The 26,791-nt window shown below is 37.6% G+C and overlaps 2 protein-coding genes across 6 annotated transcripts in view; one reads left to right on the top strand and one right to left on the bottom strand.

The window, feature by feature from the left end:
* Positions 1–4,952: 4,952 nt before the first annotated feature.
* Positions 4,953–12,852, bottom strand: KBTBD3 (kelch repeat and BTB domain containing 3). Of its 3 annotated transcripts, none has more exons than XM_070751671.1 (3): positions 12,690–12,852; positions 7,116–7,357; positions 4,953–6,652 (listed from the first exon to the last, which is right to left on the bottom strand). In XM_070751671.1, the coding sequence occupies exons 2-3, from the start codon at positions 7,337–7,339 to the stop codon at positions 5,032–5,034; spliced, it is 1,845 nt and encodes a 614-aa protein (XP_070607772.1). In that variant the 5' UTR covers positions 7,340–7,357; positions 12,690–12,852; the 3' UTR covers positions 4,953–5,031. The 3 variants fall into 3 exon arrangements, with proteins under 3 accessions (XP_070607772.1, XP_070607774.1, XP_070607773.1); XM_070751673.1 differs by lacking the exon at positions 12,690–12,852 and adding an exon at positions 7,860–7,881; XM_070751672.1 differs by lacking the exon at positions 12,690–12,852 and having other exon boundaries at positions 7,116–7,430.
* A 169-nt stretch (positions 12,853–13,021) lies between these two features.
* The window catches only part of AASDHPPT (aminoadipate-semialdehyde dehydrogenase-phosphopantetheinyl transferase), a 31,286-nt gene continuing 17,516 nt past the window's right edge, over positions 13,022–26,791 (top strand). The window contains exons 1-3 of one of the 3 annotated variants that reach the window (XM_070749709.1): positions 13,022–13,152; positions 14,543–14,749; positions 19,021–19,246. In XM_070749709.1, coding sequence (XP_070605810.1) covers positions 14,606–14,749; positions 19,021–19,246 — 370 coding nt within the window. In that variant the 5' untranslated portion in view covers positions 13,022–13,152; positions 14,543–14,605. Of the gene's footprint in view, positions 13,232–13,414; positions 13,519–14,542; positions 14,750–19,020; positions 19,247–26,791 lie in introns of those variants that run through there. The other 2 variants (XM_070749710.1, XM_070749708.1) reach the window with 2 other exon arrangements.

Here is a 26,791-nt window from a genome sequence, read left to right on the forward strand (position 1 = left end):
AGTTGTGGCAGCAGTAAACATGGTAATTTTCAATCGACCCTTGATAGGCTGGGCCATTGCAGCACCCCCATAGTGATTGTGATTTGGAGCTTGGAAGCTGCCTGACTTATGACAGTTGCAGCATGCAACAGTCAGCTCCATCACTGTTTGCATTTCTTAGCGATGGAGTTGATGGTCCCAGTGGTGGTTGCTAACAGGACCTTTGTACAATGTACTTTACAATGATAATGCAAGGTATGCGGTTGTTTATTTATTTGTTTGTTTGTATTTGTATGCCGCCCCTCTCCAAGGACTCGGGGCGGCTCATAACATATATAAAGAAACAATAATAAAATCAATCCAATTAATGCATAAAAACAATCCATAAAAATCTACTTTAAAAACTTCCATTACCATTCATTCAACAATCGTACTAAAAACAGTCCTTGGTCAGAGGAAAGATCTAGTAACCTCAGGTCTGGCGACAAAGATGAGACTTTAGGCTCTTTTGGAAGGCAAGGAGAGGGGGGCAGTGTGAATCTCCGGGGGGGGAGCTGATTCCAGAGGGCTGGGGCCACCACAGAGAAGGCTCTTCCCCTAGGTCCCGCCAGCTGACATTGTTTGGTCGACGGGACCCTGAGGAGACCCACTCTGTGGGACCTCACCCATCACTGGGATTTGTATGGCAGAAGGCGGTTTCAGAGATAGTCTGGTCCTATGCCACGTAGGGCTTTATAGGTCATAACCAACACTTTGAATTGTGTCCGGAAACAGATCGGCAGCCAATGCAGTTTGCGGAGTGATGACAAGATATGGGTATGTCTTGGCAGGCCCAAAATTGCTTGCGCAGCTGCATATCCTTTCTCATCATGCAAGTGTCAACTTAGTACATCATATTGGGTCCATTATTTGCTTTTATTATGGAAATGAATGAACATTCCAGTACTCATCACTTGCATTGGCATTGGCAACCCTCAGTCTCAAAAGACCATGGTATCATACTCTGGATTCCCCAGAGCTCATCACTAATATCCAGATAAACGATAAACCTCACAAAACCCCAACACATTGAGCTAAAATATTACGTTTGAATTAAGAAATGTACACAATGCAACATACCAAATTTTGTGACATAAACATGTAATCTTATTTTTCAAAATTATGCTGAAATGTATAATTTTGAAATGTATCTTTCCAATGTATTCATTTTTGCCTTTCTTGGCAACTTCAAAAAAATCCTGGTAACGTCTCAAAATTTGGTTGTTTTTCCATTGTTAATCTCTTGTATTTAGTACTCACCACAGAAGTAAATTCTGTCTGTGGCATGACAGAAAACACACACACACACACACACATACTCTGTGGAAAAACATATCTCTCCATGGAACAAGTCCTGGTGCCCAAAATGGTATAAATTAATATGTAAAGAAGTTACATTTGAATACTGATACTGATTATGGTAGTAGATAACTCAAGAGGCTATACACATTAATGTTCATCACATCATGCCGTATGTTTATTGATTATACAATAATTGTATAATTGAAATATGGTTGTATATTCTTAGTGCAAATAAGATATTTATTCACATACAGTTCATTAACATATACTATAGTCTTCAAGACCAATTGTGCATAATATGTGACCTTGTTTTTCTCTTTTTGAGCTATAATTTCACCACTATTTAGCTTTAAAGCTGATAAAATTTTCCAAAGTCTTTTTTGATGTTATGGGGCAAAAAGCCCAAACAAATAATGTATGCAACAAGTCCAAATTCTTGGGAGCTATTTAATATAACACTTATTATTATTATTATTATGGTTTCCATCCTTATTCCTAAATTATTTTGTTGTGCTGGATTTCTTGAAATATGTTTTCTCAGGAGTATGTCCAACTGTAGTCAGCAGCAATTATTCAAGATCATATTTAAGAATAAAGACTCTAAGAAAAAATTATATTTCTCATTTATACAATGTATGCTGTAATCCTACTTATTTTCAGCATATGGAATAAATGGTAAGTGAGCAACATGGAGAATTGACAATTCATGCTCCATGTTATAATGACTATATATAATTTAAGGAAGAATAGCCCAGCTAGCCTTTAGGATAAAAATACATTTCAATAATTCAATCACTTTCCCAAAAGAAATTGAACTGTAATTTATAGAAATACATTTGAAATAAATGGCATTTAGTGAAACTTTAATAGCATTTGATAGCAATTAAAGAGAAAATATATATAATGCAACTGTTGAATTTGTATGTTATAGGTTGTAATGTTTTTCCCCACTATTAAAAGTATGAATTGTTAATACACAAACACATACGTGTGCACATTTATATCATAATATTGATTTTATTCCTGAAATTAGTAATTAAAATGTATTCAGCCTATGGATGCCATTTTAAATAAATTTATAGAAATTGTGGGGATAATTACAAGTTGTCTAATATAATTTTTGAACGAATTATTCTCCCCCCCAATTATTTTAGAAACTGCTCGCAATATCAAAAGTAGGCAGCTATTTGGCAGAGTTTAAGTAAGTAAGGAAGGAAGGAAGGAAGGAAGTAAGTAAGGAAGGAAGGAAGGAAGGAAGGGGTGTATAAATTCAATAATTTATTTAATAATTTATTAATAAATTACTATTAAACACAGGCCATCCAAACTCAAATGATGTGTCTTAATACATTAACTATAGAGCAATTACCAATCCACATTCTATGAAAATAAAGAGGAAATATGGTTTGGTAGATTGGGACCCTAATATTTGGTTACTTTAAAATCACAGTGACTATGATGGCTGGCAATAAACAAATAAATAAATAAATAAATAAATAAATAAACAAACAAACAAATAAATAAATAATAAATAAATAAATAAATAAACTAACAATTTCATTTGGCAAAACAAACGCCCCCGAATTCAACTGAAATATTTACAAAGTAAGAAAGAAGAGGGAGGACTGGCTCTTCCAATCTGGAAGGAATACTATATTGCCGCTTCCTTGGCATGGACAAGAGAGTGGATGAGTCTAACTAATACTAGACTTCTTAGCTTAGAAGGCCACGATCTCCATTTAGGGTGGCACTATTATCTCTGGGACGAAAAACCGACAACCCATAAATATTTCTCTAACCATTTGATAAGGAAATCACTAATCAACACTTGGAAAAAAATTAAAATTAAATTATATAAAGGAACCCCCATGTGGTACGCCCCGTTAGAAGCCTACGTACATCCAAATTTATATAAAAGAAATAATATATTAAGATATAATGACATTCTAAACTCAAATGGAACAATTAAAACAAGGCTAGAACTAGAAAATTTGGGTCAAAAAGTGGAATGGTGGGAATACCTCCAGATCCAATCTAAATATAACAAAGACAAAAAAATATCTGGGATAAGGAAAAATGCCCTTCTAGACAAGCTATGTATAGGCCCTCAAGAAAAGCTAATTAAAAATTTCTATTGTTACTTAACTTACAATGATTTGGACAACTTTAATATAAAAATTAACGTTAAGAAATGGAACCTGGACCTCAAAAACGAAATTAAAGAGGAGGAGTGGCAAACACTCTGGACTAGGAATTATAAATTGACTATCGCCACTTCCTATAAAGAAAACTTGATCAAAATGTATTATCGATGGCATATTACCCCAATCAAGCTAACTAAATCAAACAACAAACTCTCTCCAAATTGCTGGAAATGCCAACGAGAATTGGGCACTTACTTCCACTTATGGTGGCAATGTACCAAAGCAAATTTATTTTGGAATAAGATCGGAATTTGGATCGATGAAATGTTAAATTTAACACTTGACAAAACTCCTGAATGCTTTTTATTGGGCATAATCAGACAAAATCTATCGAAATCCCAAGTACACCTAATCATTCATTTAGTAACCGCAGCTAGACTTTCATATGCGCAGTGGTGGAAGAACGAAGAAGTACCCCCAAATGAAGTAATAATTAAAAAAATATTATACTGTGCAGAAATGTCAAAATTGACTTCACAAGTTAGAAATGAATCCTCGGCTACGTTCAACGAGTGTTGGGACCCTTTTTATAACTGGCTAGGAAGCAAAAGCGTGAACAATAGGCTATAAGATTGTGATTTTTGACTACACTTCGAACTGTCACAAATCTGGTATAAACCATTTTATTATCTCATAAAATAACACGAGATGTTATATATATTTAGATATGTAGATTTATTATTATCTGTTAACTTCTCCGCAATGTGTTTATTTCAACTCTGGCATTGAACCCTTCTGATACAATCCTCGAAACATGGTAATGAGCATATACAATTTGACCCAATTTTCGTTCTCAATACAACTCCCCCATTTACTCGCCGACACTTTTACTCGTTTTGTCTATAGGTTTTTCTTTTGTTTTTCTTTTTTTTCTTTTTTTTTCTGTACTGTTTGTCCTTATGTTTCGAATTGTATCTCATGTTGTATTATAAGATGTAAATGTTTTCATTTTAATAATAAAACAATTTTTTAAAAAAATGTATTCAGCCTATGGATGCCATTTTAAATAAATTTATAGAAATTGTGGGGATAATTACAAGTTGTCTAATATAATTTTTGAACGAATTATTCTCCCCCCCAATTATTTTAGAAACTGCTCGCAATATCAAAAGTAGGCAGCTATTTGGCAGAGTTTAAGTAAGTAAGTAAGTAAGTAAGTAAGGAAGGAAGGAAGGAAGGAAGGAAGGAAGGAAGGAAGGAAGGAAGGAAGGGGTGTATAAATTCAATAATTTATTTAATAATTTATTAATAAATTACTATTAAACACAGGCCATCCAAACTCAAATGATGTGTCTTAATACATTAACTATAGAGCAATTACCAATCCACATTCTATGAAAATAAAGAGGAAATATGGTTTGGTAGATTGGGACCCTAATATTTGGTTACTTTAAAATCACAGTGACTATGATGGCTGGCAATAAATAAATAAATAAATAAATAAATAAATAAATAAATAAATAAATAAATAAACAAACAAATAAATAAATAAGAATAATTAAGATACTTATGTATAATCGTTTGTATCACATTGCTTTTGGAACCAAGGATCCCTGAATTTATTAAACTGAATCACCTGACAATGAAACTCAGTAAGTGCCTTTGGCATAGGCGCAACTTCTTCCCATTCAGATCTACTACTATGATACACCTGTACTTCATCAGTTATTTCATCAGGAGCATAATCTCCACCCAGAATGTATATTTTATCTTCTATTCCAACTGCCCCTGCATTAAAACCAGCACACTCAAACGAGCCTTCTCCTTTCCAGATGCAGGTTTCCGGACAAAAGCTATAAACTTTGTAAGTGGAAAGATCACAGATGTATAAAGTGCAATTTACTGGAATAGCTTTGATCAAGGTTGCATGGAAGAATTGCCCAAATTCTGCTACTAGCTCAGACCACTGATCTGTTACAGCATTATATTTAAAAAAGCAATCAAGAGATGGATTAAAGGCATCTGTAATTTCAATTTCGGAACCAAGCACATATATTACACTATGGCAGGCACTTGCTTCTGGATAGTAGATGCCCCTTGGTAATGGACTCACAGATTTCCACTCTCTAGTCAAGGGATTATATGCTTCAACATCCAAAAGGCTTTTGATATCCTGAGATGCTCTTGTCTTCCCTCCTATCACATACAAACAATTTAATGTCACAACAGACGTATGCATTGTCCTTGGATTCTTCATGACAGATACTAATGAGAAGCTATCATTTGCTGGGCAGTAACACCAAGTTTGATCGGTGGCATCATGAAACATTTCAGCAATATGAAGTCTAATAGTCCGGAAACAGTTACCTTTACACCCACCAGTTATGAATATTTTTTCACCATAACTAGACAGACTTGATCCAGGTAGATCAAATACATTTATTTTTATCAGTTCTTTCCACTGATCAGTTTTAATATTATAGCAAAATGTATGTTGATTAACTTTATTTTCTTCAGTTTTATGAACCAGTATGTATTTTTCGGTAGTTGATGGGCGGGGATCTGGGAAAAGCCCATTGAAATTCTGTACATTTTCAATTGCTTCCTTGATTACTACTAAGCAATTTGTGGTTTTAAGTAACTGTTCCTCAGAGTGCAAAATATCCTGCAATGTCTTTTCAGGTAACTGATGTAACCTGATCTTTTTCATCAAATGAGGAAGATACTTATGCCTTGTTTCTAAGTCATGTTTCATCCACCAAAAGACAGCTTTCAACACAGATTCTTCATCAGGTACGTTCAACTCATCAGCTTCTAGGCATTTTTGCAGTATCTCAAAATTCATTTCCAAGAAATCATTTGATTGGAGAAGCAAGGAAAAATGGAGCCGGGCATACTCAAGTGTACACTCTAACAGCTTGGTGGAGCCATAACTTTCAGAAATGGATAAGAGTTGCAAACAGTTAACAAGATCGATATTCTTAATTAAAAAGTCACTGCAAGCTTTTGAAAGAAGTGAAACTTGAAGGAAGGATGACAGCTGAAAGAACATTTCCACATTATCATTTGTTATCTCAGTTTTTCCAGTATAAGCATAATCTAAAAATGCCTTCACTGCCTTGGGTGTTAAATTACTTATCGTAACACTCCCACCATCTCTTTCTTTCATGTTAACTTCAAACATGGCCCTGTAATTAAAATATAGATGATTAACATGTTTTGTCATCATCACCAATATCCATACAATTTAATCCGGAAAAAAAAAATCTCAGACCTCAAATGAGATAATCAGTACTGTTCTCAGTATACATGCTTGCTTATTTTATGTAGTAGAAGAAACATCATGTTATGATAACAACAAAAGTACAATCCTCTTACAGGCACATATAGGAAGAACCTTTGAATTCCATGGGGCTCCTAAATAACCTGGAATATGATTGCAGAAAATCAAGAGATACTTTTAAAATCCCTGCAATTTTTAAAGTAACTGACTGAATTATTGATTTTTATATAACTATGCAACTTTATGTAATTTGTGTAAGTCGGCATCAAAGAATTCTACAATTTAAATTGCATGGGCAGACTCTATATGTTTTTAGTCAACTTTAACAACATACAATAGAAAAGGAGCAAAGTTAGAAATATATTTACCTGAAAAAGTCACTACATGCTGCTAGCACACAACGATGGCAGGGAATCGCTTCATCTTTTACAAGTATTTTAAAGTCAAAAAATATGTTTTGAGCTCTGAAGCTTTGCAGTATGGCTAAGATTCTCTGACCATGATCTTCAGCCACCAAAGAACTGGTTTTCTTGTCATGAGTTGAAATTCCATTGCAAGTTGGGGTGTGATTCAAATTATACTGGTTGTCCATGGCCTCTTTAATCTTTTACTGTTGACAGACATAATATACACATTATAAACATTATTATTTTCATAACAAATTTCTGAGAGAGAAAAAAATATGTCATAATCCTGATGTATTGAAGCATGTCCTCTATATCAGTGTTTCCCATCCTTGGCCACTTGAAGATATCTGGACTTCAACTCCAAGAATTCCCCAGCCAGCATTTGCTGGCTGGGGAATTCTGGGAGTTGAAGTCCAAATCAAGTGGCCAAGGTTGGGAAACACTGCTCTATATGAAGTACAGTAGTGTATTCATATTAATCTTAATTAAAATATGGAAATTCTAATTTCTCTGGTACGTAGGCTTTATCTATATTTCTAATCTCCGAGTCTGCGGAGAGGGGCGGCATACAAATCTAAATAAACATACAAATCTAAATAAACATAATCAAGGGATAAAATAACATAGGCAGAGAAGGGGTTTCAGTGGTTAAATTATAATATTTTGAATATAATGATACACTGTACCTCAATGATACTGAAATACCTGCATTGCTTTATGATTTACATCTTCCAACCCAGAAGCATGTTCCTGGAAGGACAATTAACTAGCAACACAATCCTATTTACTGCTATTAAGAAGTAAATTCCACTGAATTTAGTGGGGCTCCTGTAATACAATTTTTATTGTTTCTCTGCAAATAGTTAAATATTCTGAAAATCATCTCCATTATCTAATTTTAGGTAGAATAGAAATTGAGTAGAAACTACTAAATAAAAAGTAGAAAAGTGGAATTGCACTAGTTCTTGCAGCTTTGAAGTAAGATTAAAAGAAAAAATAGGACATAAACACTTAAAAAAACAGTAGGCTCATAAGTAAAATAATGGCCACATGGTCACAAAACGATATGTTAGAAATCTGGAGAATTGTGACAATGATTATGTTCAATGATTTCCCATTTTACTTCTCATGTCAGTAAAATTTGCCTTCTCATTTAAACTACATTACATAGCAGGTCACTCTTAAATAAGACAGCAATTATAAATCAGTAATTTGATCATCTATTCTGGATCATTAAGCAAAAAACTAAGACAGTATGTTCAAACACATATATTAAACTTTACATTCTTGTTAGCTTAGCTGTACCAATTCATAGGAAAAACTAAATGATGACAAAGGTGTAGCTCTACTCAGGTAATAATAATAATAATAGAAGTAATAGTAAGTAATAGATATAATTTGTGAATATTTCAGTTGTTCACTACATCTTTTCTCTTTGTCCCAGGAGGTCTATGATTTTTATTACTTTTTGACACGCATGTAAGTTTTGGTGTGTTCGGGTCTTTCCCGCGTAAGATGGAAAGTGTCTTTGCAACGTTTCGACGAGATCAGACTCGTCACCTTCAGGCTGGTGTTTCTGGCTTTGTGCTGCTGCGAATAAAGTGGGGTTGGAGCTGCCGTTTTTCTGTAAATGGTGCAGTGTGTGGAATGCTGGTTCAACTGCTGCAAGTGGGTTGGATGGCTGTGTTGTAATATTTTGATTGGTTGATGAAGCCACATTTTGGTTAGTTGATTGACTTGATGTTGTGATTTGTTTGTTGACTACACAACTACATAGCATGATCTCGTTGAAACATCACAAAGATACTCTCAATCTTACATGGGAAAAGACACAAACACACCAAAACGTACATACCTATTGTTATGCCGGGCTTCATATTACGAGCCCCAATTAAGTCAGAAATGTAAATTCAAACACACATGCTGTTGTAAAGTAAACAGAAAAGCCGTTTATCCAAAATAAAGCTGTACACACGCACTTTAAACTGAGCAGATTAGCTCACACACATATAACCGTCCTTGAAAGCTGTGAGAGACAAAAACAAACAGCACAGATAAGACCAGCTGTGAGTGTGTCACAGCCACCTCTTCGAGTGAATCCACAAGATTTATTTAGCTGTGAAATATCCCAAAAAAGGCTGTGAAAGGCCAGGAACAAAGCAAGCAGAAGGTATCCTTCTCCAAATGGATAAACTCCCATATGCGCTCTCTGCAACGCTGGTAATTTATCAGCAACTCCATTAGCCTAATTGCCTCAGCCACAGGTATTCTCCGTTATCTCTGACGATACCTGCGCAGTTGGTCCCTTCTAGCTGTGAGCCTGCACATTCTGGCATCTATCCACCGATCCTCCTCCGAGTCTGATGACCCACTAATGGGGTCATTAACTAATGGGCTGGCTGCATCCATCTCTCTATCTGATTCTTCTTCTCTCCCAGTGTCTGACCTTGGCAATGAATCCTCACTGTCAGAAACTGATGGCCGTAAGACAAGTCTCTGGGAACCTGAGGACTCTCCTAAGCCAACATCCAAATTGCCCATTGCAGGAGCTGGTCCAGAGCCAATCACAACACCTATACCTGTGAAAATTTACACACATATATGTTGAATGTTACACAGACACATTATATGTACGTACGTATGTATGTATGTATGTCTCATGATTTTGCTGAATTTTTAAAATTAAGGGAGACTAGGATAGTACTATTTTGGCCTTATTCTGGCCTCATCAGCTAGCCATACCCTTACTGGTATTTGATCCTGCTAGCTGATGAGGCCAGAACAAGGCCAAAATAGTACTATCCTAGTTTTCCTTAATTTAAAAAAATCAGCAAAAACATGTGACACATACAGTTGGCTATGGTCGGCTATGAACAAATTAATTGCCTTGGAAATGGCCCTGGGTTGGGCCAAGAGGCAAAAAGGAAGCTGTGACGCTCTTTCAATACATCAAGGTGATCCAACAAGAAAAACACACATGCGCGCGCACACACACATACACGTGTGTGTTGTTGTTTTGTTGAATCATCCTGGTATACACAATTATGGGAGTAGCTTAATACTTCCTTTTGCCTCTTGGCCAGCGACCAGTTAGGTCCCACAGAGTGGATCTTCTCCGGGTCCCGTCAACTAAGCAATGTCGCCTGGCGGGACCCAGGGGAAGAGCCTTCTCTGTGGCGGCCCCGGCCCTCTGGAACCAACTCCCCCCAGAGATTAGAACTGCCCCCACCCTCCTTGCCTTTCGTAAACAACTTAAAACCCACCTCTGCCGCCAGGCATGGGGGAATTGAGATCCTCTTTCCCCCTAGGCCTTTACAATTCTATGCATGGTATGTATGTATGTATGTTTGGTTTTTATATTAATTGATTTTTAATCATCAATACCAAATTACTATTGTACACTGTTTTATTGTCGCTGTTAGCCGCCCCGAGTCTCTGGAGAGGGGCGGCATACAAATCCAATAAATAAATAAATAAATAAATAAATATATACTGCTCAAAAAAATAAAGGGAACACTCAAGTAACACATCCTAGATCTGAATGAATGAAATATTCTCATTGAATACTTTGTTCTGTACAAAGTTGAATGTGCACAACAGCATGTGAAATTGATTGTCAATCAGTGTTGCTTCCTAAGTGGACAGTTTGATTTCACAGAAGTTTGATTTACTTGGAGTAGCAAAATGTGTTTAAATCTCATTTATCAAGCAAAATCGTGCCATTAGTGAGATATGGAAGCCACAGAAATGTGCCAGAATCTAGCAGGAAATATTATTTCCTAGGCTTCTTACTGGGACATGCAGCTAAATTAATAAAAGCTATACCTTCTGTGTTGAATCCTTCTGTAGTTATTGCAGTAAAGAACACTCTTACGTGCTAAAACAAAATAGCATAGGACTAAATCATAGATAAGTGATCTATTGATCACTTATTTCCAGTCACAAACTTCTGTTAATATCTTAAATTATAAATTCATAAAAGATGACACTTTTAAATAATCCATATTAGCGTGAATATATTAAGCATCAGAAATGTAGAGTTTGCATTTCAGATTACTTGGGCACAACACAAACCTACAAAATTAAATAAAGATTTCTGCTATCCGTTTTCATAATCAAAGAAATACAGCGAAAATTTAATTGAGCAGTCTCACTTCAGAACTCGGTTAGAATAAACAACTTTAAAATATTTGTAGATCCACCATTTCATGGCTGGGGCTAACAACACTTGCAAGGGATGGGAAGTTTTCTCCCTAATTCTTAGCGGACATAAATAACCCCACAATAAACCTAATGAAAGAGCCTTGCTGGAGTTGGGCGACATATAAACATCACAAAATAAAATAAATTAAAATGTAGCAGTTTTAGCAATAGTAACAAATATTGTTAAATACTATCCAGGCATTTTCCTTGGAATTATTCGGTAACAATTACTGCACTGAAATTGTAATTTGTTAGCAGTTATATCTTGTGTTAGCTGGAATATCTTTTGAGTTTGCAGTCCTTTTCTGACTCAAATATGCCCCCTTCAGTCTCCTTCTATAACCGAAATGGATATACAGAACATCTGTCTGAATAATATTCCTTATATCTGAAAAATATAGCTCTATTCAAAGCTTTAGGTGTAAATAAAGTACAGTACAGTGATCTCTCCCCCCTCAAAAAAACCCCACTACCTTCCGAATCCTTTGGATCAAAACACTAAAAAAAAAAGGGATCCTTTGCGATCTGGAGATTCTGGAAATTGTAATTCCAGCAGTTCTGGAAGGCAGCAGATTTTCGGGGAGGGAAGGAGGTGGTGCTGAGCTTTTTCATCGATTTTCCAGCAGGAAATAAGGCCAGTTTGACACAAGTTACACATAAAAGTGCTATTTCATTGGCGCCCCTATGCATCTATGCAGTTTTGGCATGGTTTTTTTTCCAGAATCGATTGGCCATTGCCCCCTTCCTAGGGCCAAAGAGGGTGACTGGCACAAGGTGACCCCAGCTGGCTTGGTGCATTAAGTGGGGACTCGAACTCGGTTTTTCTAGCCTAGGCCCGTGTGGCTAATGTTGTCCACCTATCACAAAAGTGGGTAGTATAATTGTTTTTCTAATTGTAAATGGATCAAGCATCGCCTAGTCTTAGAGTGTTTCTCAAGCTTGGCCGTTTGAAGATGTGGACTTCAACTCCCAGAATTCCCCAGCCAGCGCTGCTGGTTAGGGAATTCTGGGAGTTGAAGTCCACACATCTTCAAATGGCCAAGCTTGAGAAACACTAGCCACTTTTCACGCCACGCCCACCAGAGGTGCCAACTTAGTTCCTTTTGCGCATGCCCAAGTACGTGCGCATGCTCATTATGGCCTCTCAGGCTTTTAACGAAAAGCGATTTTCCCTTCAATCGGCCCCATTTCTGAAGAGAAGGGGCTTCGTAACCAGTTCCCCCAGTGTAACGTCCTTTGGCGAGAATTGAATTCACTATCATTCAGAGAAGCCCATTTCTCACCCCACCCTTTAAAAAAAAATTCTGGCTGTAACGCGTCATTATTACTTACCTCCACCCTCCAAAGGAGCCGCAGGAAACATACGCTACGTCGCCCGCGTAAAACCCACCACAGTTCGTCCATTGGCTTCCCTCCTATCAGTCAAAACAATGTTGCATTGCGATTCGTACGTGCAGATGTCAATCACTTATTTAACTCCGCCTCTCCCCAACCGCAATGAAGCGCAATGCCGCTGAGCCCGAGTTTACCCTTAGGAACCCCATTAACCCTTCTGTATCTTATTGATAAAGGTCATTCTTTTATTGAACGGTGGTAAAATCCTGGACAGGAATACGCCACGAGAGCAATTGTCTTTAAATTTCTAGTTCTATGCACACTGCAGAGGTTTTGCGATCAGCGCTGATTGGCTAGATTTCTCCTGGGCGGCTATGCCTCGATTGGTCGGCGCATTTTGCGTTTCCGCCCTCTCCGGCTTCTGGTTTAAAACATCGTTTAGAGAAGCAGAGGGCTGGTGGTAAGCATCGTTAGCGCCTGATATTTCTATTCTGTCTTTTGCGTCCCCCCCCCCTCATCCCCGTTACGTTGCCTTGCAAGTAAGCCTGGTTGTGATTGGGTGGAATCTCTTCTGACTCACTCTGATCTGTCCAATGATTGGCTGGGAAGTAAATACATTACCCTGAGACTATGGAGATTCTCAGGGGTCTCCAACGTTGGCAAGTTTAAGATTTGTGGTCTTCAACTCCCAGAATTCCTTATCCAGTCATGCTGAGGGATTCTGGGAGTTGCAGTCTACAAGTCTTAAAACTTGTCAAGTTTTGGAGACTTCTGCTTTATACCACCCTATATTTCTTTCTCCCATGTACAGCGAGGGGCAATTGAAGTGAGTTTTGTCATTTGTTAAATAATATCGTTACTTTGTATTTTAATTTAATTGACTTTCTCTCTTTTAAAATAATATTCAGGTTTATTAGCTTTTAACATTCCCAAATTGATAAAGAAGCTGGAGGTTTGCTCCAGATAAGAAAAAAGTTTGCTAGTACAAATTGGGGTCTGCTTTCTGTCTTTTGTGAATTCCAAACAATCTTTTTCTTTATAGTTATGCCCCTTCTGACCGCAGACCTTATTTTAATGAACATGTGTGATATTATATAATGGAAATTTGTAACATGTTTGACAACATATAACTGCCTCTTCAAAGGGAAAGTTACTTTTACCCTGTCCAATCAATTTTCCTCTATGCATTTTCTTTGCATGCTTTAACTATAAAAAGAAGGTAAATATGGGGCTTGAAGCTCTCTCTTCCCTTTTCACTGAGAGATCCCATTTTATCAGGGTACCCTAATAAAGTGCTCTTAAATGGAGTAAAACTGGGAAGCTAAACTGAGGCATAATCTAGGGCCAGATTTGACTTTCAGTACTGACTGTAGGTTCTTTATTATAAAGTGTAGTCCTTTATTTCAGCAAGCTCCTTTAGATTTACTTTCTTGGTTTTGCTCTTCAATTTTCCTTTTTAAAGCAAAGTTATAAACATAAAATGATTTTTTAAATTTTTTATGAACCTCTTTCAGATTTGCCCATTTTTCAGATTTTTCCTTTAATTTTCCCCCCCAAGAAAATATAGTCACTCTACTTATACACCTTTTTATTGCAGATGTACTCTTCTGACACTTTAAAATTAGTTCAAATAATTATTTACCTTTAAATTTCTTCTGAACTTCTAAAATGCTTTGTAAACTAGTGAATACGTAGGTAAACTTATTTTTGTAGCCACGGGTTTGCATTTTTGATAACCTTAGGAGGGAGGGTAGAATAAATAGTGATTGTTTTGTCCTCCAAATTTAAGTCTTTCAAACCAAGGCCAGCAACTTCAAAAGTTTGATCAACTTTGCTTCTTTTCCCCCCAGATGATTGGAATGCGTATATTTGACCACATCACTTTGTAGGGTGTGTCCTTGGAGCACCTCGCCATGGAAAGTATACGCTGGGCATTTTCATACCGCGCCTGGGCCCCTTGCTGTGAGGAGTGGTTGTTAGCCATGCGCCTTGTGCAGCCAGAAGAGAAAAAGCGCGTTGAACAGTTCGTCTTTAGTCGGGATGCCAAAGCTGCTATGGTATGCTCTTATTCACCTTTGAAACATTCTGTTTGGCTTGGAAATTTTAGAAGGGACCAGTGCTTTAAACCTGTATGGTTTAATGCACTTCTTTCAGGGCTATAGTGGATATTAAGCCAAATATCAGTAGGGTTGCTCTTGCTGCGTGAGAAATTAAATTAGAAATTTTCCATCATCTCTTGTATGAAATCATTAATTCAATTCAATTCAATTCAATTTATTAGATTTGTATGCCGCCCCTCTCCGAAGACTTGGGGCGGCTCACAACAACAATAAAAACAGTATAACAATGGAACAAATCTAATAATAAAATTACATTAAAAAACCCCAACAATTTAAAAACCATACAACACATACATACCAAACATAAAATATAAGAAAGCCTGGGGGAGATGTCTTAATTCCCCCATGCCTGGCGATATAGGTGGGTCTTGAGTAACTTGCGAAAGACAAGGAGGGTGGGGGCCATTCTAATCTCCGGGGGGAGTTGATTCCAGAGGGCCGGGGCCGCCACAGAGAAGGCTCTTCCCCTGGGGCCCGCCGAACGACATTGTTTGGTCGACGGGACCCAGAGAAGGCCAACTCTGTGGGACCTTATCGGCTGCTGGGATTCGTGCGGTATACATCTGGTGCCTTTCCCCAGATTTCCATAACATAGAAGCTTTGGCTGAAAATTGCATGTCATGTTTTTAGTAGGCTGAGGTACGTGGCAGGAGAGGCTTTGGTGGCATTACTATTTTATAAAATACTTTAGCATTCTTCTAAGTTTTAGTAACATCAAATAATTTAGTAACAAGATGAGTCTTTATAAAAGGCTGAAATTATGCTCTACAGATGGCGCTGAAGTTCTGGAAATAACACACAAGTGCATTATGTATCAGTATATTTCATTCCATAATAGTAGAAAATGTAGAAACCAATCATTCAATACATAAATAAATCTGATTTTAAAATTCACTTTGATGTTATAGAGAAATATGTGTCTGGGCACATATTATAATTAGATTTTTCAGTATAAACAAAAGTCACCCATTTCATGACAAAGTAAGCATTTATATATTTCTCTTGCTTACATAAATTTAATCATTCTGAATATAAGTTGATTTCAATCATTTAAACTGAAGAAAAGCGAAAATTTTCAAATTCCATTGATTTTATTTATTTGTTATTTAAAATAAGTGTTCGGACAGTATGTTAGTCCTAAAAACATTGATTTCTTATGGGGACAAGACATTCTTTTCTCTGTTAGGATTTTTAACTCCGTTAGGGTTTTTATCTCTTAAAAAATCTTCAAGAGAATTAAACCTGCTTTCTAGACCTCATAATCTATCTTCACATTGTACAGTGATACCTCATCTTATGAACCCCTCTTCATACAAACTTTTTGTGGTACAAACCCGGTGCTTAAGATTTGTTTGCCTCTTCTTCCGAACTATTTTCACCTTACGAACCCAAGCCGCTGCCACTGGGATGCCCCACCTCCGGACTTTATTTATTATTTATTATTTAGATTTGTATGCCGCCCCTCTCCGCAGACTCGGGGCGGCTCACAACAAAGTGAAAAACAATTTACAACAAATCTAAATTACTATTTAAAAATATTTTAAAAACCCCATTTTCTAAACAAACATACATACAGACATACCATTCATAAATTGTATATGCCCGGGGGAGATGTCTCAGTTCCCCCATGCCTGATGACAAAGGTGGGTCTTAAGGAGCTTACGAAAGGCAAGGAGTGTAGGGGCAGTTCTAATCTCCGGGGGGAGTTGGTTCCAGAGGGCCGGGGCCGCCACAGAGAAGGGTCTTCCCCTGGGGCCCGCCAACCGACATTGTTTAGTTGACGGGACCCGGAGAAGACCCACTCTGTGGGACCTAATCGGTCGCTGGGATTCGTGCGGCAGCAGGCGGTCTCGGAGATATTCTGGTCCAGTGCCATGAAGGGCTTTAAAGGTCATAACCAACACTTTGAATTGTGACCGGAAATTGATCGGCAACCAATGCAGACTTCCATTGCCAGCTGAAGTGCTGGGATTTCCCTGAGCTTCCCCTTGCTGGGAAACCCGCCTCTGGACTTCCGTTGCCAGCCGAAGCGCTGGGATTCCCCTGAGGCTCCCCTCACTGGGAAACTGCACTTCCAGACTTCCATTGCCAGCTGAAGCGCTGGGATTCCCCTGAAGCTCCCCTCGCTGGGATTCAAAGCAGCACTGTCAAAAATGAAGGGAATCATTTTTTAAAAAATGATTTTTTAGAAAAATATACTACTCGTTTGTTTGTTATTTATTATTAGGTCATCCTCGGCATACTAAGCAAATCAATCATTAAGAGAAATGGTCACTAATTGAGACCACAACTATGCTTATGGTCTTACTTAAGCTTTCCTTCGCCAGGAAAAACCATAAATATAAGGATTGAATATAAAGTTATTTTTTCATCACCACCATAACTGTGAATGGTTGTTAAATGAATTAGTTTCTGAATGAAGATTAACACTCATCTGAACATTTCTTTTTAGAAAAATACTGAAATTGATAGGCCATTGCTTCATATAAGAAATGGGTTTAGTTTCAATAATTTATAAAATATTACTGAATATTGAAATGAGGAGCTTGAATATTTAATAAGAAATATTAAAAAAACTGATTTAGGAACATATTTAAGAATGGAACATAGTACAAACCGAGTTGAAATTGTTTATAAATCCACTTCATCACAAATCAAAGAATTATGAATGGGAAATCATTCTAAATACTGCAGTATTCTAGTCAAATTGTCCCATATTAGTAACACAGTCTTTTCAGATTATTGGAGGGAATTCAGATTCATTTTCACTTACTTCATAAAATGAAGAAATAAGTAGATTTAATGCTCTGGAAATTAGAACTCAGCAGTTGTACCAGAAATTGTACCAGACATTAAAACAAAAATTGTTGCAGGCAATTTTATGATAGCAACTTGTCAAACTATAGTCAGATTTTTGAAAAATGTAGATTGTTTACATGTAAGGGGATGTGTATTGCATTATTGGAAAAAATGATTTTTTTAATAATCAGGAATCTGGCAAATTTAGAAATACAGTATCTGCAGATAACTATTTTATCAATATAAATGCTGTCAATAGATATAAAACATGGGAAATGTGTGAAAAAATCTATCAAAAGATTTAATGGAGTAATGCTATGGAGCTAGTACATATAATGGGTTCCTATCTTTCAGAATTAAATGCAATGTTTTTAAAGTCTCAAGTACAGTGGTACCTCAAGATACGAACCCCCCGTCTTACGAACAACTCGAGATACGAACCCGGGGTTCAGAAAAAAATTGCCTCTTCTTACGAACTTTTTTCGTGTTACAAACGCCAAACCCGAACTTCCGGGTTTGGCATTCAGGAGGCTGCTGGGAAGCCCCCCGGCTGTTTTAAAAGGTGACAGCCGGGCGGCGGGGCTTCCCAGCAGCCTCCGAACGCCGAACCCAGAAGTTCGGGTTTGGCATTCAGCTTCGGGAGGCTGCTGGGAAGCCGCCCGGCTGTTTTAAAAGGTGACAGCCGGGCTGGGGGGCTTCCCAGCAACCTCCCGAACCCCGAACTTTTGCCGAACTTTCAGGTTCGGGGTTCGGGAGGCTGCTGGGAAGCGTCCCAGCCTGCCTGTCACCTTTTAAAACAGCCGGGGGGCTTCCCAGCAGCCTCCAAACGCCGAACACGGAAGTTCGGGTTTGGCGTTCGGCGTTCGGGAGGTCGCTGAGAAGCCCCCAGGCTATTTTAAAAGGTGACAGCCGGGCGGCAGCGTTTTTTTGCGGGGGGGGGGGGGTTGGTTGCACGGATTAATTGACTTTACATTGTTTCCTATGGGAAACAATGTTTCGTCTTACGAACCTTTCGTCTTACGAACCTCCCCCTGGAACCAATTAGGTTCGTAAGACGAGGTATGACTGTATTGCTTAAAGAGTAAAATTCAAGTCTCTGCTTTGCCATGAAACTTTATCTTGTTCTCTCAGCGACACCTACTTTATAAAATGATTTTGTCAATGAATCGTAGAACAGTTTATTTTTAAATTCTTCAAAGAAGCAGAGAAGTTTTAAGAAAATATGGTAATTGCAATACTGAATCCTTTCATATTGCTTTTTTTTTAAAAGTGTAACTGAATTGTCATTTACTCCATAAGGTGTAGTCCAAATGTTTTTCAAGCAAATAATATTGTAATACCAGTACATTTTTATTTTACTCACATGGAACAATTTACATGTTGTGAGTTTTGTTTATTTTATTTTGCAGGCTGGCCGCCTGATGATAAGAAAATTGATTGCGGAAAGGCTGAAGATTCCTTGGAACAAAATACAGTTGCAAAGGACTTTGCAAGGCAAACCTGTCCTTGTAAACGCATTAAGCAGCACCCAGTCCAATTTCAGCTTTAATGTTTCTCATCAAGGAAATTACACTGTGCTGGCAGCTGAACCTGATTGTCAGGTTGGCATTGATATCATGAAGACTACGATGCCAGGTAATGGGAGATGATACATTGATGTCCTAACCTAGGATGGGTCCTTTGCCTGCTTAATATGACTTAAATTACAATGTTCCAATTTTTTAAATGATTATTAGTTCTTGATTCTCTTTTCACTTGATTGCACATTATTAGAACCGTTTAGAACTTACGGTTAGGACAGGCAAATGGTCTCTGAAATTATAGAAACAAACACAGTATATAATTCAAAAGTACAGTGTCCACCTGCATTAAAATTCTTCCACAGCCATGAAACATAGAATAGGATAGGATAAGATGGCATGGCGTGGCGTGGAGTGGAATGGAATGGAATGGAATGGAATAGAATAGAATTTTATTGACAAGGAACCACCGGCTCAAGGTTGACTCAGCCTTCCATCCTTCCGAGGTGGGTAAAATGAGACCTGGATTGTGGGGGCAATATGCTGGCTCTGTTAAAAAGTGCTATTGCTAACATGTTGTAGGCCTCCCTGAGGCTAAGGAGAAGGGAGGCATAAAAAATTCAAATAAATAAATAAATTTGTCTTGGTGCATATGCTCTCAATGTACATAAAGGAAAAGTTAATCAAAAATCATAAGGTATAACACTTAATGGTACTCCAATAAGCAGTCAAATCATATTAGGAAACAATATTAGGAAACACTTAATGATTGTCATAGGTGTCAAATAAGCAATCAGGAAACAATCAATATTATGGTAATATAAATCTTAAGGATACAAGCAACAAAGTTAGTCATAAAGTCATTTGTGGGAGGAGATGAGTGATGGGAATGATGAGAAGTTTAATAGTAATGCAGACTTAGTAAATAGTTTGACAGCATTGAGGGAATTATTTGTTTAGCAGAGTGATGGCATTCAGGAAAAAACTATTCTTGTGTCTAGTTGTTCTGATGTGCAGTGCTCTATAGTGTCGTTTTGAGGGTAGGAATTGAAGCTGGTTGTGTCCAGGGTGTGTAACTATTTTCACAGCTCTCTTTTTGTTTTGTGCAGGATACAGGTCCTCAATGGAAGACCGGTTGGTAGCAATTGTTTTTTCTGCAGTTCTAATTATCCTCCGAAGCCTGTGACTTTCTTGTTGGGTTACAGAACCGAACAAGACAGTTATAGAGGTGCAGATGACAAGACTCAATAATTCCTCTATAGAACTGTACAGCAGCTCCTTGGGCAATTTTATCTTTCTGAGTTGGCGCAGAAAAAACATTCTTTGTTGTTGTTGTTTTATGACATTTTTGATGTTAGGTGACTATTTTAGATCTTGCGATATGATAGAACCTAAAAATTTGTAGGTCTTTACTGGTGATACTATGTTGTCTAGTATTGTAGGAGGTAGAGGTATGGGAAGCTTTTTCCTTAATTCTACCACCATTTCTATGGTTTTATTCATTTGTTTGTTTGTTTGTTTGCTTGTTTATTTATTCCAATACACAATGATAGTTTTAGTGTGTATATATACACATAGTAAAATACATGATGAAGGTTATAGAGGAAATACTCATAGTAAAATATATCTATTAAAGAATAGAAAAGAAGATATAGTAATAGAACATATCAATGAAAGAATAGAAGAAGAGATATAGGAATAGAAGAAAGGTATAGGAGAGATAGGAGAGCAATAGGACAGGGGACGGAAGGCACTCTAGTGCACTTGTACTCGCCCCTTACTGACCTCTTAGGAATCTGGATAGGTCAACCGTAGATAATCTAAGGGTAAAGTGTTGGGGGTTTGGGGATGACACTATAGAGTCCGGTAATGAGTTCCACGTTTCGACAACTCGATTACTGAAGTCATATTTTTTACAGTCAAGTTTGGAGCGGTTAATATTAAGTTTAAATCTGTTGTGTGCTCTTGTGTTGTTGTGGTTGAAGCTGAAGTAGTCGCCGACAGGCAGGACATTGCAGCATATGATCTTGTGGGCAATGTTTTGAATATATTCAGTTCCAGCAACCTTTTTGAGTTGCTTGCAGGATTGTTGTGGTTATGCTGAGAGAGGAGAATTGCATTGGCTACTTTTTGAAGAAAAAACAATAGATGAATCTGTAGGTGACAAGACAGAAATTTTACGCTGTTTCCAAATAACGTGGTAATATAGCTTTCAGTGTTTCAATCATCCTGTCAGGTGTTGAAAATCATATCCGACACCTCTGGAGAATGAAAAAGCCTGTCTGATAATAACAGTGTCTGCAGTAGCTGGTGTTATCACAAGAAAAACCACGTGGTGGCGGTGGTGTTCTACCAAATACTCCTGATCTGGGGAAGAGAATAATATTTCAAAACGTAGTAGTACATATATGCACGGATCATGATTTTAGTACCAGACTCCTTAATGCTTACGATGTAGACTCAAGCAAATGGGTTCAATTATCATTTTTGTTCTGTAAGGAGGAATGAGCAACAATCCGTAAAGCACAATTTTCAGAGTTTCAGATGAGAAAACTGGAGTTCCTAAATTCTCTATATAGAATGTCACTTCTATAGTATAGAATAATATGGTTTAATATGTCCGTTGTGTAGGTTTTTCTTTAAAAATTAAACCACTTGATTATTTGTATTTTTTCCTAGTAATTCTATCTAATCTTGATGTCAACAATTTCTATTTATCTTTTTTTTTTTTTGCAAAATCCTGCTTATTGTCAACAATCTTTAGTATAATATATTGTAGATTTCCCCTAAATGCATTATTTTGGGCAGTAGGGCTGCATATGTGGGGTGAGATTTGCAAAATAAGCTATGAATTCTGCCAAAATGTTTTCCATGTTGCAAAGCTTCCATTAATTAAAAGCTATTTTATGTATAGGAAATCAATAGCAATGTAAAACCAAATAGCATTAATTTTAAAGACAAACAAAACAAAACATTATTCAGTCAGCTATTTGTGACTGCAGATTAATGCAGAAAGAAGCATCACTTAAGTCCACTTTATATCCTTTCTCATTAATCAATAGAGTCCCAATTCTACCTGGTTTTAAAATCTAGATACTGCAGTGCAAAATCTTCATACTTATCTGCTTTTACAATGGTTACATCTGGAAACAGATCAGTTTCAGTGCTTAAATAGTTTTCTTTTTTTTATCCCAATTAGAATCCAAGAAAAATTGATTGCTTTCTATATAGTGAGAAAGATCTGGTCCTAAGGCTTAAAAATTAAAAGATGCAGCATACAAAGAAATGCTAAAAAAGAAAGGGGGAAAGGTCTTTTTAATTTAGGGTACAATGGCACTTTCTCATCTAAATATATAGTTTTGTATGAGAAGAATTGGATTATCTGATTTGAGATTGTTTATTGCTTTTAAAAGCCATAAGAACAGTCATATTCAATAACAGCAGACTCCTTTTTCAGTTCCAACTATCTGCTTTCTACTATGGTCCATAAGATATCTGGAGGTGTCTGGAGGCTGTTGGGGTCTGGATGGGTGTCAACAGACTCAAACTCAACCCTGATAAGACGGAGTGGCTGTGGGTTTTGCCTCCCAAGGACAATTACATCTGTCCATCCATTACCCTGGGGGGGTGGAATTACTAACCCCCTCAGAGAGGGTCGGCAACTTGGGTGTCCTCGATCCACAGCTCACATTAGAGAAACATCTTTCAGCTGTGGCGAGGGGGGCGTTTGCCCAGGTTCGCCTGGTGCACCAGCTGCGGCCCTATTTGGATCGGGAGTCACTGCTCACAGTCACTCATGCCCTCATCACCTCGAGGCTTGACTACTGTAACGCTCTCTACATGGGGCTACCTTTGAAAAGTGTTCGGAAACTTCAGATCGTGCAGAATGCAGCTGCGAGAGCAATCATGGGCTTCCCTAAATATGCCCATGTCACACCAACACTCCGCAGTTTGCATTGGTTGCCGATCAGTTTCCGGTCACAATTCAAAGTGTTGGTTATGACCTATAAAGCCCTTCATGGCACCGGGCCAGGTTATCTCCGGGACCGCCTTCTGCCGCACGAATCCCAGCGACCAACTAGGTCCCACAGTTTGGGCCTTCTCCGGGTCCCGTCAACTAAACAATGTCGTTTGGCGGGACCCAGGGGAAGAGTCTTCTCTGTGGCGGCCCTGGCCCTCTGGAACCAGCTCCCCCCAGAGATTAGAATTGCCCCCACCCTTCTTGCCTTTCGTAAGCTTCTTAAAGCCCACCTCTGTCGTCAGGCATGGGGGAACTGAGATATTCTTTCCCCCTAGGCCTCTACAATTTATGTATGGTATGTGTGTATGTATGATTGGTTTTAAAATAAGGGTTTTTAGCTGCTTTAGTATTGGATTGTCACATGTTGTTTTTATCACTGTTGTTAGCCGCCCCGAGTCTACGGAGAGGGGTGGCATACAAATCCAATAAATAAATAAATAAATAAATAAATCTCTGGAAAACACACCAAAAGTGCTCTTTCCAGTTATAGTTAAATAATCAATTTCTCAGAATCTTGTTTGAACTTGTCCCAAGTGGAAGCAGATAATTCAATGTCCCCCAGATCTCGACTGTTGTTCCTTCAGTATATGCATGCCATTGGGCCTTGTTTGCCTAAACCAGGGGTCCCCAAACTTGGCAACTTTAAGACTTGTGGACTTCAAGTCCCATAGATGGTTGGATAATTCTGGGAGTTGAAATCCACTAATCTTAAAGTTGCCAAGTTTGAAGACCTCTGGCCTAAGCTGATTGAGCAATCGTTAAGCAGTCATTTAAGTTTCCATAATTTCATGAAAATTACATTCATGCCCTGCCCCCTTCGTGTCTGACCTAACAATATCGATGAGAGTTATAGGAATGTAAAAAATGACCTCTCTTGAATGTGGACCATTCTGAGTGATCCAGAAATGGTCTGACCTCAAAATGAGTCCATTTTGGAAGTGTTGTGACCTTGCAATGGAATGAAATACTTAGAAGAGTATTTGATATTGGCATCTACATAAGACATATTGCTATTCTGATTAATACGCTGTAAAGTGATGTCTGCAGAAAACTGATAACATGGGAAATCTTTCTACATCAAGGAAGATGAATAGTTATTTTTTTCATACTGTGATCTTTTATCACTGACTGAAGAGTTTTGCTTTGTCCCACATTGATAGAATTAAAATACATTTCCAAAAGTAAATTATTCTACATCAGGTTTTTTGTATCCTTTAAAAAAATTTCTGCAAATTGCAGTAGTTTTCTAACCACATGTTTTACAGAAATACAGTCCAGAACCGTGAATGTACCATGTCTGGTGAAGGGAGGGGGGGGGGGCTCCTTCACATTGGTTTATTATGGAAATTATTACATTTGAATTATTTTACATGAGTGGGAGTGCGTACAAAATTATATTTTTGGAACCGTGAAGTATAACATAATTGAAGGCTTTGAACTAGTGCTCAATTTTCTGATAGTATTGAATTGTGCTCCCTATTTTATGTCGGCCGTTGCAACTTAAAAGTGATGGGCTCTTATCACAACAAAGTCAAACTAATGGTTTTAAGATACTGTACTTTTGGCTGTTGGAGAATGCAGTGAAGATCACGCTGGATGTGATGTTGATTTTTTTACCTAAATAATTGCTGTGGGGTTAGCTGTAAAACTATGGGATTGTAGAATGGACAATCTTAACTCAATTCAGCAAACAGTTCAGCAAACAATTTACACCACTGCAATTTCCAGGTACATATATTACTCAAAACACCTTCATTTTTCACATCCTTGATCCAAAAGTCATTTGGCCAGTGGGATTAGAGGTCTAATTTCTAAATCTGCATCCCTCTAACCATTATTTCACTGGATGGAGAAGAACCTTATTAATAGTAAACAGAATTGTTGTTGACAAGGTTTCCACATGTGAAGAAGGTGTGGCTTTCTTCCTGTGGAATGTTTTCAGAAGCATCGATCATAGATTAACTGAGATAGTTTATTTAGGATGGAAATGAAGTTCAAGAAAGGATTTCTGGAATTCTGACTTCGTTTGCAAACAATAATATTGCAGAGGAGAAACAGTTAATCCTGAACACCAGTGATAATATATTACGACAGAGCACCATCAAAATATGCATTAATTGGAAATCTTGTGCCGTAGGAAGGCATGGCTTTATATTGGTACTTTGGTTTAAAAGATAAATAGATGCAAACCTAAATGCTTTTTAGATGCTTAACAGAGAAAATAATACCAAAATTTTTGGTTTCTTAGATTTATTTCTAGAAAGTATCTCTAGAACTCCAAAGAATTACAAATTGTCATATTCAAGAACAATTTCAGGTTTTATGACCCAGCAGGTTTGTTCTTTAATTAAAAAAAACCTATTTCTAACAGGACAATATTAATGAGTTCTAAGTTGCTAATGAGAAGTTTTACAACATCAAACAATAAAAGATAATGTTTCCAAGTGCTTATTTTATTAACAGGAGCATCCCAACTCTGTTTTCTTAATCGAAAGGTATATGTCTTAGGCAGTGATGGGCTACCAAAAATGTTACTACCACACTGTGGGCGTGGCTTATGCATTTTGTTTCAACATTGTTCAGTGCAAATTTATTTATTTATTTATTAGATTTCTATGCCGCCCTTCTCGAGGCGACTCAGGCCAGTGTACGACAATTGGGTGTTCTGGGGTGGAGATTTATGTGTTTGTTTGTTTGTTTGATTGATTGATTGATTGATTGATTGATTGATTGATTTTTATGCCGCCCTTCTCCTTAGACTCAGGGCGGCTTCAACATGCTAGCAATAACACTTTTTAACAGAGCTCGGCTATTGCCCCCACAATCCGGGTCCTCATTTTACCCCCCTCGGAAGGATGGAAGGCTGAGTCAACCTTGAGCCGGTGATGAGATGTGAACCGCTGACCTTCAGATGTACAGTCAGCTTCAGTGGCCTGCAGTACAGCACTCTACCTCCTGCGCCACCCCGGCTCATATTTTTGCTACCCCACTGCGTTCCCCCATGTCCGGGCAGTAGCCCACTCCTGATTATCTCCTATATAAAGTGTATGTACACACATGCACGCACAGCTGTTCTAAAATTATATACATTCAACCTCATTTACTGTGATAGGAAAAACATACCCATATCCCGGAAGGGGGGGGAAAAGAGAAACAAAATCAAAATTTTGCTGTGTACCTGACCAAACTTTTGCTACCGGTACTGCGTACCTGACCATATCTATAGGAACCCACCACTGGTTTTAGGCTTTAAAACTTTAGAAATTAAAATATGAATTTTATGCTTTCTTTAATAAGACGTTATTTGTTCTCTGCTTAACTTTGTGCAGTCCTTAGTAACATTCACTTCTCCAGATGCTATAGGGCTAAATGTCCTTCATTTTAAATCTTCTTTCTGGAAATCACTGATTTTGCCACTCTGTTTATAGCTGGTTCAGGGCAGGGGGCAGATAGAAGTGGTATAAATAGAGAAACAACCATGACATTCTCTAAACTCTACCCAGCAATTGATTGCAGTAATCAGCCACTTTGTCTTTCTTTACATTTACTTCTCCAATTAATCTAGAGTCAAAACGGCGATGATTTTCTCCATTTAAATTTCTTTTAAACAAATAAAATTAAATTGTATTTGAGTTTAAA

The sequence above is a fragment of the Erythrolamprus reginae genome, chromosome 4, assembly GCF_031021105.1.
Source record: "Erythrolamprus reginae isolate rEryReg1 chromosome 4, rEryReg1.hap1, whole genome shotgun sequence".
Classification (NCBI taxonomy): Eukaryota; Metazoa; Chordata; class Lepidosauria; order Squamata; family Dipsadidae; genus Erythrolamprus; species Erythrolamprus reginae.

Bases quoted from the DNA above. Each gene is read 5' to 3' on its own strand.
- KBTBD3 (XM_070751671.1), bottom strand. From the start codon at position 7,339: ATGGACAACCAGTATAATTTGAATCACACCCCAACTTGCAATGGAATT. The intron at 6,653-7,115 runs GTAAATATATTT...TTTTAATTACAG, and splicing joins GCATGTAGTGACTTTTTCAG to GGCCATGTTTGAAGTTAACA.